The 12,844-nt window shown below is 31.8% G+C and overlaps 1 protein-coding gene across 2 annotated transcripts; it reads left to right on the forward strand.

Moving 5' to 3' along the window:
* Positions 1 to 228: 228 nt before the first annotated feature.
* On the forward strand, positions 229 to 9,722 carry Pex1 (peroxisomal biogenesis factor 1). Of its 2 annotated transcripts, XM_085185788.1 has the most exons (13): positions 229 to 468; positions 618 to 836; positions 1,125 to 2,229; positions 2,776 to 3,016; positions 3,599 to 3,752; positions 4,484 to 4,652; positions 5,165 to 5,310; positions 5,884 to 6,071; positions 6,528 to 6,587; positions 7,042 to 7,228; positions 7,530 to 7,688; positions 7,924 to 8,042; positions 8,595 to 9,722. In XM_085185788.1, the coding sequence occupies exons 1-13, from the start codon at positions 376 to 378 to the stop codon at positions 8,680 to 8,682; spliced, it is 2,928 nt and encodes a 975-aa protein (XP_085041914.1). In that variant the 5' UTR covers positions 229 to 375; the 3' UTR covers positions 8,683 to 9,722. The 2 variants fall into 2 exon arrangements, with proteins under 2 accessions (XP_085041914.1, XP_085041923.1); XM_085185797.1 differs by lacking the exons at positions 7,530 to 7,688; positions 7,924 to 8,042; positions 8,595 to 9,722 and having other exon boundaries at positions 6,528 to 6,601; positions 7,042 to 7,181.
* Positions 9,723 to 12,844: the final 3,122 nt, after the last annotated feature.

Consider the following 12,844-nt stretch of genomic DNA (forward strand, 5'->3'; position numbering starts at 1 on the left):
TTGTTATATTTTTTTGAGTTGCATAATGATTTTAGTTGCATAATTATTTTAGTTTTTTATGTGTCTTATAACACATAAAAATTAGAGAAAAATAAATAAATAAATATAACATTAAAAAGTAAATAAATAAATATAACTTCAGGATCAAATGAAACGTTTCTTGTAACATATGCAAATGTCACTGTCAAAAATCAAAACTAATCAAAACTTACGTCTTACATTATCGGAACAACAACAACTGCATTATCATATTTTTATCAATGTTATTTTCTGATTAAATTTTTGTATATTAATTTCCTCCAATTATAAATGTTTTAAAACATTTTTTTATTAAAAGTATATGGATTAAAATATTGAATTATCATTATTTACAAAATGTTTGGTGGTGTAAGACTGAAAGTGTCTTTTACACATGAAAGGTCGTGTTTTGCTTATGTCAGTCCAAAGTATAGTTCAAACAATGAACAGGTATGTTTAAAATAAAAGTATTATTATATTAAATAAGAAAACATAACTTGGGAAAACAATATTCTTATGGGTTTACCAGCTTACTTACTTTAAAACCAACTACTTGTAATGAAAATGAGAAAATGATTATAGCAACATATTTTTTTTAGTCTCTATGCATTCAAGTTTTGTCTAAAGAGAAACAACTGCTTCTTTGGGTTGTTTTTAACAATAGTATTCAAGAAGGTTACATAGCTTGTAACCCTACTTACAGTAAGTTATTAGACTTTGAAGAAGGATCAGAGGTATTTGTGGCCCCTTATGGAGATGTGAAGATATTAGACGAGTTGTATATTGACACTGATAGTCCCGATGACCAAGAAATATTGGTATGAAACTAATAAAATTTTTTATAAGAGTATAATTAAGAGTAAGCAAAGAGAATCCAGTGTCAAGACAGTTCTATCTTTTGAGATATTCTGTGATGAGTGATGAGATCTCAATAGTCTTTTTTGATAAAGTAATCATCCCCTGAGTTGGAATTGAATCAACAACCACCTAGTTGAAAGTATAATGCAGGTCCACTGCCTGAGAATATCCTTATTTTGTGTTATATATTTAACAGTTTTTTGATTGCAATACAATATTCATATTTTATCATTATATTTATATTATAGGAACACAATGCTGAAATATTACAGCTTAGAATATTAGATCAACTGAGGCTAGTTGTTGCCAATCAAAAGGCAATTGTTTGGATTTCAACTTCATTACCCATTGTTTTTACACCTAAACAAACAGGCTTGTTAGTTAATCACAGCAGAATTATTGTTAAAGTTGATGCTTTCAACACTTATAGAGGAGGCCTTCATACTCATGTATATGCACCCAAAGAAACAGAAAGTAAATTTAATAATATTGGCATCATAAATAATGGAATGCTTCGGCCTTATCTCAATATACAACAAAGATTAGTTTTAAGAGCTTTGCCGATTGATAGTGATGGTAAAAAAAATTTAATACATCCATATACAGTGTTCATTCATGAGGATTTAATAGATGCTAAGTTAAAGAATCTTGTTATAATATTGGGCACTATGAACAAAATACCTTCTGTTATAAAGGAAAATGCTGAGGAAAATGATGAAATTATTAATCAAATTGATGGTTTATGTGTGGAAATTGTGCCTATTGATAATGTAGTTTATAGAAGTCTCTGTAGAGAAGTATACAATAAGAACATACCAACAGTCTTAATATCTAAGTCATTAAATGTGATAATTAATATTGAGAATGGTATGAAGATAATATTTAATATATTAGGTGATAAAGTAGATCAACCAGAACATATTGATGTTTTTACCTATTCTGAAAAAATACAAGCAGAAATTAATGTAATAGAAAAATTTAAGAAATGTGTCATCGAGAGTACACACTCAGGTAAAAAGTTTCTAATAAATGATGGATTGGTCAAACAAAATGCACACATAAGTAGTGGTTTCTTAAGATTTAAGCTTAAACCTGATACTTTGAAATATACAATACTAAATTCTGAATCATTTAGAAATTGTTCAGTTGCAGCGAAATGCTTTAGTGAGTCTGATTTAGAAATGCCTAAAGTAGTGACTTCTAAGCTAGAATATGATTATAAAAACTATTGTAGAATGCTTAAATGTATGCAAAGTTTAGTCGAAAAAGTATTGTCTCATATACATTTTGAAGTTCAAAGAGAAGCCAGTTTCAAGGGTATGTCTGAAATTAAGAGTAATGTGCTTATTACTGGTAAGTATAATTTTTATAATGATTTGTAAGCTCATAAAGATCTATTTTATATTTTTATGTGTTTTTTAATTGAACATTTTTAATTTCTTAAATTATTCTTTAACAGTAAAAAAGTAAAAGGAAAAAATAATATTTTAAATAATTATTTAGTAAGTTACATTTTAGGGATGTCTTTGTCATGTCTTTAGAGATGTCTTTAAAAAACATGGGAACAACTTTGACAGATTACAACATTCAGATTTTCCTCTATACTGATGTTTTTTAAAAGGTTTATATGATTGTCTATAGGTGAAAAGTACTATGAGGACACTAGTAAAACAAAACCACTCTTGCAATATGCTTTAAATTTTAGTGTAAAATATCGCCTTTCCTTTTGCGCCTTTTTGCCTACTAAATAAATTATATTTCACAAAGCTCTTGATCATTAATGAAATACATAATTATTTTATGAAATTTTACCAATATGACTTCGACATATATATATATAAAACATTTTTAAATTTAAAAACTACCTGTACAGTTTTCTATGAGCCCAAACTTTTTCAGGTCAAAGTGGCACAGGAAAATCATCATTATGTCACACAATACAAAAGGAACTGACACTATGGTCTCACATACTCCACTGTAGATCATTAAAGGGTCGTAAAGATATAACTGAAGTCATCGGCAGAGCAATCCTTATGTGTCAAGAGCACAGCCCTTCGGTGTTGATATGTGATGATGTGGATGCATTAGTTCCACCTGATACTGAGGGTGCATCACCTCAAGATATTGCTTATTATCAAAGGTTTGTATACAATTTAGGTTACTTAAGCTTAGCTGTTTAGTGTTTTGTTTTTGTGTAACATCTGGTGTATAACGAAAAGTGAAAAATGGAGTGTCTTAACACTGGATTCTACGCCTATAGCATCTCGGGTATAACAGATGCGAGATGCTACAACAAAATAAATTTTAAAAAAATAATAATAAAAGAGAGATAGTTAGATGTTTCTCTATATATCTATTTAGTTGCTAAAGATCACTTGATTAAAATGTTATATAATTGTTAAACTGACAGCATAAAGGTATAGAAAAAGTAGGAATTAAATTATAATAACATTATTTTGGGCGCAGCGGCACCTTGTCTGACTGTAAATGCAGTGGTTGTGGGTTTTATTTTCACTCGAATGAGGTATTTTCATTGTCTTGCCCTGGTAAAGAGACAAAAACGTGGGATTGAGTACCGTCACTGTTGAGTGACGTAATATCGCAAAATTTGAGCAGGATCTCATCTCTCTCTGGAGTATCTTAACTCTAGGTTCCCTCTGCCTGCTTTATGCAGGATAGAGCGTGAAGCTAAAAAATAATAAGTATTAATCCATATTTCCAGGCTAGCAGTGGTTATAAAGCAAATGCTTCAAACGTGTGCAGGCGTATGTGTAGTGATGACGTCATTAAGTATGAAAACCCTCCACCCGGTGTTACGACAGTTTAATGGAAGGCCACTGTTTACCGCGCATTTTAGTGTACCTGAGTTGAAACAGGTAAATAAGCTAGGTTTCTGTAGAAATTCAAGTATTATTATTTAGGTCCATTCCAACTAATAATATTTTTCTTAACTGTGAATTTATGTATGTCAGTCAAATATCAAGCTAAAATAATATTAAATGTCTACGTTTACAGCGTTTATGCATCTATGCGTAATTAAAACCTATAGGATATTTCCCGAGGACCTATATTTAACAAGAAATAAAACAATACAAACAAAGAAAAAATTCGAAACATGTTTGTTTTTTTGCCCGCAAACTTAAATTTGTCAATTTTTATAAGTGACATTCCCATTGACATATAATCATGTAATTTATATGGAACCCTTAGTGTCCAATTGTCACTCGGTTTTATATATTGTTTTTGTTGATAATATAAATAATATTGAAGGAAGGTTCGATAACAAAATTTTAGTAACCGCTAATCCACTTAACAAAAAGTATGCTTTTAATTTAGTTCATGAACCAGTACCTCGTAATCACTAGGCAAAACGCGGCGTTGAGTCTTGCCAGTCAACACAGATTGTCATGAGAATTAGGCGGAAAGTTGGAAATGGAAATGTCTTAATGGCGATCGTAGTATCTTAATACTAGGTGCCCAGGTTGTTTTTGTCTATTCTGCTACGTTCCGGGTAAAGAGTGAAAAAAAAAATTCAAAGTTACTTATAATTTGAGATGATTTATGATTTTGACATCATTTTCATTTATATAAATTTTAATTCTTAAAGGGAGAAAGAGTGGAACTATTCAAACACTTAATAAATGACAAAATCCGGGAATCCTTCCTAGTAGAGGACGATGACCTCACACGCCTAGCTATGGACACGATTGGACATAACGTTAGAGAAATTGTTGATTATTTCAATAAGAAGATATTTAAAGCTGTTAAAAAGAAAAGTAAGTAATACAAGTTATTATTTATATTATTTAAAAATTGAAGCTTGAGAACATAAGATCTTAACACTAGGTTATTTTTTCTTACCTTCACGCTGTTTCCCGCACATAGCGAGGTAGGGCAAAAGGTACCTATCATATCATATAGTGTATAGAATATACACTATCGTTCTCCACTTCGCGTGTTGTGTAGCGGAACTCAATACCGCGTTTTTTGGTTGGTTTTGGTAAAGGTGCTTGAATCACAAAATATCGAAACAGTAAATTGCAAATTTCGACTGTGGTGTAATAAATAGTTTCTACCAGAATCAGATGTTGGCCCTTGCGTTGGAATAGGTTACTAAAGTAACATTAATCAAAATAATTTTAAATTACATTCATTATATAAAAATAGATAAATACTTAAATACTTACTTTAGTATGCTCAGTTAAAAAATATATTTTTGGACTGAAGCACTTTAGCTTTTGTACTCCTCAATTACAAGTTAAAATATTGTTTCTATTTCATATCATAGAAACAAATCAATCAGAAAAGCCTCGTCTCATAGAAGAATTAGCTAAAGATGAGGAAAAAGCACGCGGTTTTGACATATGGGGCGAATTCGGTGGTATGCATGATGTGAAGCAGAAGATTACTGAAGCTATATTCTGGCCTATCATGGTAACGATTTTTTTTAATTTGTGTTAAGCACATCACTATCCTTTACATAGCAGGATATGCAGAGGGAGCCTTGGAACCTGGTGTTAAGACACTCCGTTCCCATTAAGACACTTCTGTTCTCTACTTTCCACCGAATTCTTGAGTCATTGCATGTTGAATGGCGGAACACAGGGCTGCGCTTTGACCCGTTTAATCATTGTTATTGTCATTTTAATAATAATGTTTGTAAGGTCAAACGCCTGATGTAATTGCAATAAATTTAAATTACTTATTTACTCAAATGAGCAGCATCAACTAATACGGCCGATGAACCGTATTAAGACACTCAATTTGTTACCAGAGAGCAAAGAAATGAAATACTTCATTAGCCCAACTGTATTTTTGTCTGTGCGCTTGTGCACGCCAATTTTAGAAGCGGATTAGCTGATTTTAATGCGTGTTGTGTTTGTTTTGAAAATGATTCATGTTAGTAAATAAATAATTATATAATTTAAGCGGGCGAAGCCGCAAGCGGGTAGTAGTATTAATTTATTATTCTTTATTTAATATAACCCTAGTATTAATGTTTGCCAGTATCCGGCTCTCTTCCCCTCTCAATCAGCCGGTATCCTCCTCTACGGTCCTCCAGGTACAGGCAAGTCCCACATAGGCTCGTGCTTGTCGCGCTTATCAAACATGAAGTTAATAACAGTAAAGGGACCAGAGCTTCTGTCGAAGTATATAGGACAGAGTGAGAAGGCTGTGAGGGATGTTTTTGATAAGTAAGTTATTTTTGTAATATATAGGATATAAATATTTGTTCTTTTAGATACTTCTACATCTGAAGATATCATGGCGATATATATAACTTAAACTTATTGTATGTGTAATTTAAAGACCTTTGTGTATAGATCAGCCATATTTTTTTTACAAATATTCAAATTCGATTACATTATAGTTATGAGTCTATATATACATAATACTAAAGAATTTGTTTGGTTTAACACTTTAATCTCAATAACTACTGGTCCTGATTGAAAAATTGTTCTTGTGTGTGATGAATCAAATTATAGGCAATATTATATTAATAGCTTTAGCATGATGCTAAACAAATAATTACCATGCGATCGAAGTCGCAAATAAATACTGATATAGCATATGCAAACAACGGCTTCATGTTAATTCTTAAAATGTTATATACACTTGGCTTTTTTATATTTTTAATTAATTTGTTTTAGGGCTGATATGCAGCGTCCGTGCATACTGTTTTTCGACGAGTTCGACAGCCTCGCGCCCAAGTAAGTTACATATTGTAAGTAATTATGCTTCGCATTTAGTACATTATTTATATTTTTTTACAAAAATATAGAAAATCATTGTCGGTTAACTGTCTTAAAAAAAATAGAATGACTTATTTAAATATTGTTGAAAGTGTTACTCGCACAACTTCAAAATGACACAAAATTAACATCTTAATATAAAGTAGTATGCAAAAGTATAATAAAAATATCTAACGTATTAAAACTTAAACTTGTGATCTTTAAGATCCGTCCTTGAAATTTAAATAATATAACATCTTCAAATTAACCTCCAATGTAAGTTTATTTATTTTAGCGGTTCAGTAGTATGAGCACATTTCCCATGTCACATATAGGTTAATGAAAATAAAACTATACTACAATATCGTACTTTTGAATTAATATTTTTATTTTGTGTGTGATTGTGTGTGCAGTAAATATATAATTTATATAGACGCGGCCACGATTCAACCGGTGTGACGGACCGGGTGGTGAACCAGCTACTGTCCCGTCTCGATGGCGCGGAGGGCGGAGCCCTAGGCCCCGTCATAGCGGCCACCTCGCGCCCCGACCTCGTGGACCCCGCATTGCTAAGGCCCGGCAGACTGCAGGTTCATATCTACTGTACTTTGCCGGATCAGGTACGTTTTCATTATGTAGCTAGTGTAAGTTAGTTTTCTTTGCTTATATTTTAGTTCACACTGACAGTTGTCAAACATGTAAACAGCTATATAGCAGTTACTCCTCGATGTGATTAGTGACAGTCTCTCTGTGTTCTCCATATAATGTGACATTGCTAATTGCAGACTTATTTGTGCTCACTTTGGAACGTCATAATTAAAAAAAAAATAAAAAAAAGTTATTTAAAATTATTACTCACATATAATACAAATTTTTTACATAACATAATTTTCTTAAAATATATCTTTATATATTACATAGAAAGGTCGCCACGATGTACTAAACACGCTTAGCCAGAACGTCTCCATGTCTCCAGATGTGGATCTTCAAGAACTGGCGGAAAAGACGGAGGGATTCTCACCAGCCGATTTAAAGTCATTGCTAGTCACAGCTCAATTAGGAAAATTGGAGAAATTATTGGTAAATTATATTTATTTATATTCGAAATAAGAATTAACTATTTGAAATGTAGTACTATTTTATCCTTTTTTTATATTTAGGAAGTGTTTATTTACCAAAGTCTACAATATGGTCGAAAAAAATGGGGCACCAAAACGCTATAAAAAACATTAGCTAATGTGGGAGTTAAACCCACAATCAAGGCAAGGCAAATCTTGCTACTTATACAAAAACCTATATATTTTTTATTTTCTAGGTAAGCAATGGAGATAAAAACCTAGAGTCGGTGGTGGTACAAAGGGAGGATATACTCAGTGCGCTAGAGGAGACCAAACCGTCGTTGTCCAATGAACAAAAGTTATTCTACAATATGATGTGAGATTTTGTGTTAATATTTATTTCTATATATTATAGCTTTTTAGTTATATGATTATAATAATTAAGGTTCTTTAATTTTTAATATATAAATCAATATGGAAGGTTTTTAAGTTTAAGACACTTCGTTCTACATTTTCTGTTAATTTTTGGAGGTATTGGAGGTGGTGGAAATTAACGTCTCGACACCATAGCTAAGAAAAAAAAAATTTTTTTTCGCAACCGGCCGCGTTTACAGTCTGGGGGGCTACGCTAATGTTTACAGTCTAAGATACTTGATGCTGCCCTTTGTTTTGTAACCAGAGCGATGAAATGAAAATAATTTATTCTTCCTATAAGGATCCATCTCTTCGTTCTGGCTCAGAGACAAAGCGTGGCATTGAGTGTCGCTACACAACACGCAATACCACCGGAATTTGGTGAAAAGTGGAGAATGGAAGTGCCTAAATGGAGCGCAATATCTTAACACTAGGTTCCCAGGTTCTCTCTGCACACCCTCATATGTGCGGGATATAAGTACATAAATTATAATTAAAATAATTTATTTTTCAGATATAAAAGATTTAGAGGAGAGTCATTATCACCAGAAGAGAAACTAATATCCCAAATTATGCAAAAACAAAAAGTTACTTTGGCTTAAGAAGTATAACTATTGTTTTTGTAAGTTATGGTTGTTGCTATATTTTTACGTAACATTCCATAATAAATATACCATAAAATAAATATTGTGTTCCAATTAGAATATCGCTCTATTAAGGACACAATGACGACGTTGAGTTTCCACTCAATATGTATTGTCTCAATAGTTGGGTGGTGCGTTGGAAACAGAAACTGAACACTGGGTTTGGTGAAAGTGAAAACAGTATAATTTCATATACCTTGTTTAAAGCTTACAAAATATGTTATATATAAGTGTTAAGAAATGTAAGATTGGATAGCAGATATTGTAGAAAGCGATTAAAAAAAATACAATTTATTCCTATCCTACTTCAAAAACTACAAAAAACTTATATGTATGTATATAAGAACAATTATCTCTAACAAATGAACACAGTAAGTGCAGGTTCAATTTTAGCTGTAGACATTATTTCTTTGAACAAAATATAAAGAGCTTATAACTTAATGCTTTTAAAGTAATTTACAATTGGTGCTGTGCTTTTGTAAATATATTATATTTATTATATGAATTATAATCTATAATACATTTTCATAAACTATTAGGCATTGGGTAAATATAGTGGCGGTACGCCACCGCTTTTAACTGTGAAAGCGACGGTTTCTTGTTTGAGTTCCATTCGAGGAATTAATGTTTTAATTTCTTCGCTCTGTTAATAAGATAAAGGGCGGTATTGATCCCGCGTTAAACTTGGGCAGGACGTGGGAAATAGTGTCTAATCAATAGGTTCCCTCTGCCTACCCTGCTTCATATGTAAATCAGTTTTAAGCTGAAATAAATAAAATAGAATTATCAGCATTTATCGTTTTCCCATTGTCTATTGTATATGGAAACATACAGAATAAAATAATATATCTAAATCAAATAGTATCTATATATTTTGCCATAAGATGTTAAAAGTATGTACTTAAAGGTTATATTATATTTTAAATGTGTTTTGTTATTTCTTATGGATTTTAAAATGATTTTGTAAATAAAATGGTTTCAGTGACTTTGTGTTTTAATTACATTTTTTATATTTAAAACTAATACATTAAATGAGTTCCGAGGCAATGATTAGAAAAGTATCTTATTTCTATTAAGCCTGGATTTACATACTCCATTTTTATATGCCGTCAAAGGGCTTGATTAATTAATTTTTAAAACTAGTGTAATTTTTAAAATTACCTTATAACCTACAATAGTTATTAACACTTCCAATGATGAATATAAATAGTCTAAATCTCAATAGTCAATGAATGAAAATTTGACGAGAGAAAATATTATTTATGGGATTATATTTTATAATTATGAAAAAGAGTTAGGTAACACAAACTGCTACTATGATGGTTGATACTTCCAACCCTCACTTAACACCAATCTAAAGGAAGTAAATCTGTAAGCATTGCGTGCTGAGTGGCGGAAGTCAACGCCTCGCTTTCCTTCGACACCAGATCGAAGAAATGAAAATATAAATTTAAATAAATATTTCCTTTACTCGAGTGAGAATCGAACCCACAACCGTCGCGTTACAGTCACACCCTTGTGCCGCTACCGGCGTCGATGCTATTTAAATAAATGATTTATTTAATATTGAAATATCCACAAATAATTTAAAACACCAAACATGTTATTACATAGCGGATATTATGAGAATGATTTACGCTTATCTCGCGGTTACAGTGCGGCGGTGGCGGCGGTGGAGGCGCGAGCTCTGGTTAATTCATTAGCGACTCATTACTACGTGTTAAGCTATTAACAGTTCACCCGACGCAACTTTGAGATGTTCCGCCATGGATGAGTTTGTGCTGGATGGGTATATAAGAAAAATTGTAAATGTACGCCGTCTGTAGGTATTTGAAAGATATTATGAGAAAAAAATATTAATATTAAACCAGATTAAAATATTAGAAAGTCCAATTTAGTTTGCGAATTTTGATAGTTTAGTTTAAATATAAACTTTTAAAAACCTCTGTACGCCATAGAACGCCCACAAGACCGTATTATGCAGGTTTGTCATAGATTTCAATATACTTTTAAGTATTAAAAGAAAACAAAATATGTAATGGTAAAATTCCTCAGTCATATCTAGAGTAACATATTTCTAAGACCACGTTCTCACGACCCGCGATCCGCGTCTACAGCCGCGGTGTTTCACTCAATCTAAATTATTGTACAAGTTGCGAACTAAACTTGATCAGGCGGCGAGAAGTTTTTCAATAAAACATGATTATCTACTGAAATAACTAGAGAGAGAGCTCATTTACGTGATATCTGAGGTTTACTTTAATTATTATATGGAGAATTTGGTGTTAAATGTTTTTTTTATAATATGTTTGATAATTTTGTTTTTGAGGCTTTGGATGTGGATTTGATTCCCACTTGAGGAAATTAAATATTAAATATTTTTATTTGCTCGGTATGGTAACGAGGCAAAGCGTGGCGTTGAATTCCGCCACTCAACACCGAATGCCTCCAGAGTTCAGCGGAAAATGGGGAACGGAAGTGTCTTAATGGGAAAGGTGTGTCTTAACATTAGGTTTTTGGATCCCACTGCCTATGGGATCCAGCATGAAGTTAAAAAAAAATATGAAATAACCAGTAAAACACCAACATATTATATTTTCTTTGATGTACCTACCTAGTGTGCTGAAGAAAAAAATACTGTTTATACTGCATATAAAGGTAGAAAGAATTTAGTATTAAGAAAAGAAAGTAAGAATGAAAATAATTCACTAAGCGGGAATCGAACCCACGTTGCCTCCGCCGAAACCTATGACGTTTCGAATCCCTACGTTGTATTATAAAAGAAATTAAAGTAAGAACAGTTTAATAATAATCTTTTCAACCAAAGAAATAACTGAGGGTAATTAGTTGTCAGTTGATGAGCTAACTTCAGCCATTTTGCCTTACAACACGTAATTATGTGGCGACGGCTCACAGGAGATTGGACGAGATACAATCTTCAGATATATCTAACGATTGCGCTTGATTTATTGTAAATTGTGCTAATATTGATTTGAATTCGAAATATTTTTGTAATAGGTAATAATATACATTTATTATTATTTTTTTATTAATTTTAAAATAAATAGGTACTATTTTCGGAGATCTGGTTGTGTTGAGATCCACTATTAAACAAGCAAACTCTATTAAAAATTGTGCTTACTCTGCTTTACTAGGGAAAAACGTTTTGACTAAAATTGACCTAATGTGTACAATGTGGATCTCTCTTACTCTTACCTACTATTTTCCGTTTTTTTGAGAAAATGCATATTAACAGACCGGCCAAGTGCGAGTCGGAAATTTATCTATCTATAAAACTGTCACGTTTGTTATAAAGGAGCCCCCTTTAAATATTAATTCTATTCTGTTTTATAGTATTTGTTGTTATAGTGGCAAAAGAATACATTATCTGTGAAAATTTCAACTATCTGTCACGGTTCATGAGACACAACCCGGGGATAGACAGACATACGGACGGAGGAACATCAGAGCCTTAATAAGTCCCCTGGGTACGGAGCCCTAATGAGAAAATTAAAAAAAAAAATTCTAATCATTCCCATGACTAAGTATCGAATCCACATTATTAACGAGTGTGAGTTACTGTGCCTCGACGCCGACGGCCCTAAAAGTTAGCACTACTAAAAAGGTATCTTTTTTATAATATGCCATTAGGTACTGTTGATTATTGAAGCTTTGATCATCAACATAATCTATATCACTTTTACAACATCATTAAACCTCGATACAGTCATAAAAAAAAGAATTTCAATATTAATAAATCCAAGATAACAAATTTACAGATGATTAAAAAAAATATCTTTATAAATATACATTTTCAATGCTAAATTTGATTTGAACAATTATAATTAGTTTTCATTTGCGGCTTCGTCCGCTGGGTGATGAAAATAACTATGTTTGTTTGATACGTGCCACATTCTTAGCGTCCAAGGTGAATTTGACCATAGGTACAATGGGTTAAATTGAAATCTAGCTAGCCTAAAGAGACTTCCTCAATAAATAGATTAACTGACACAATATAATTTTTCAATCTATAGATATCATTTGTTTGTGAGATTAATGCATTTAATTAACCAGTTATTTTTTTCAAATTTTAAAATATTATTCTACACTTAGGAAAGAA

The sequence above is a fragment of the Heliconius melpomene genome, chromosome 1 (assembly GCF_056956725.1).
Source record: "Heliconius melpomene rosina isolate 202511_hmr_F chromosome 1, ASM5695672v1, whole genome shotgun sequence".
In the NCBI taxonomy this organism is placed as follows: domain Eukaryota; kingdom Metazoa; phylum Arthropoda; class Insecta; order Lepidoptera; family Nymphalidae; genus Heliconius; species Heliconius melpomene.

Bases quoted from the DNA above. Each gene is read 5' to 3' on its own strand.
- Pex1 (XM_085185788.1), top strand. From the start codon at position 376: ATGTTTGGTGGTGTAAGACTGAAAGTGTCTTTTACACATGAAAGGTCG. The intron at 3,017-3,598 runs GTTTGTATACAA...CCATATTTCCAG, and splicing joins GATATTGCTTATTATCAAAG to GCTAGCAGTGGTTATAAAGC. The intron at 4,653-5,164 runs GTAAGTAATACA...TTCATATCATAG, and splicing joins TAAAGCTGTTAAAAAGAAAA to AAACAAATCAATCAGAAAAG.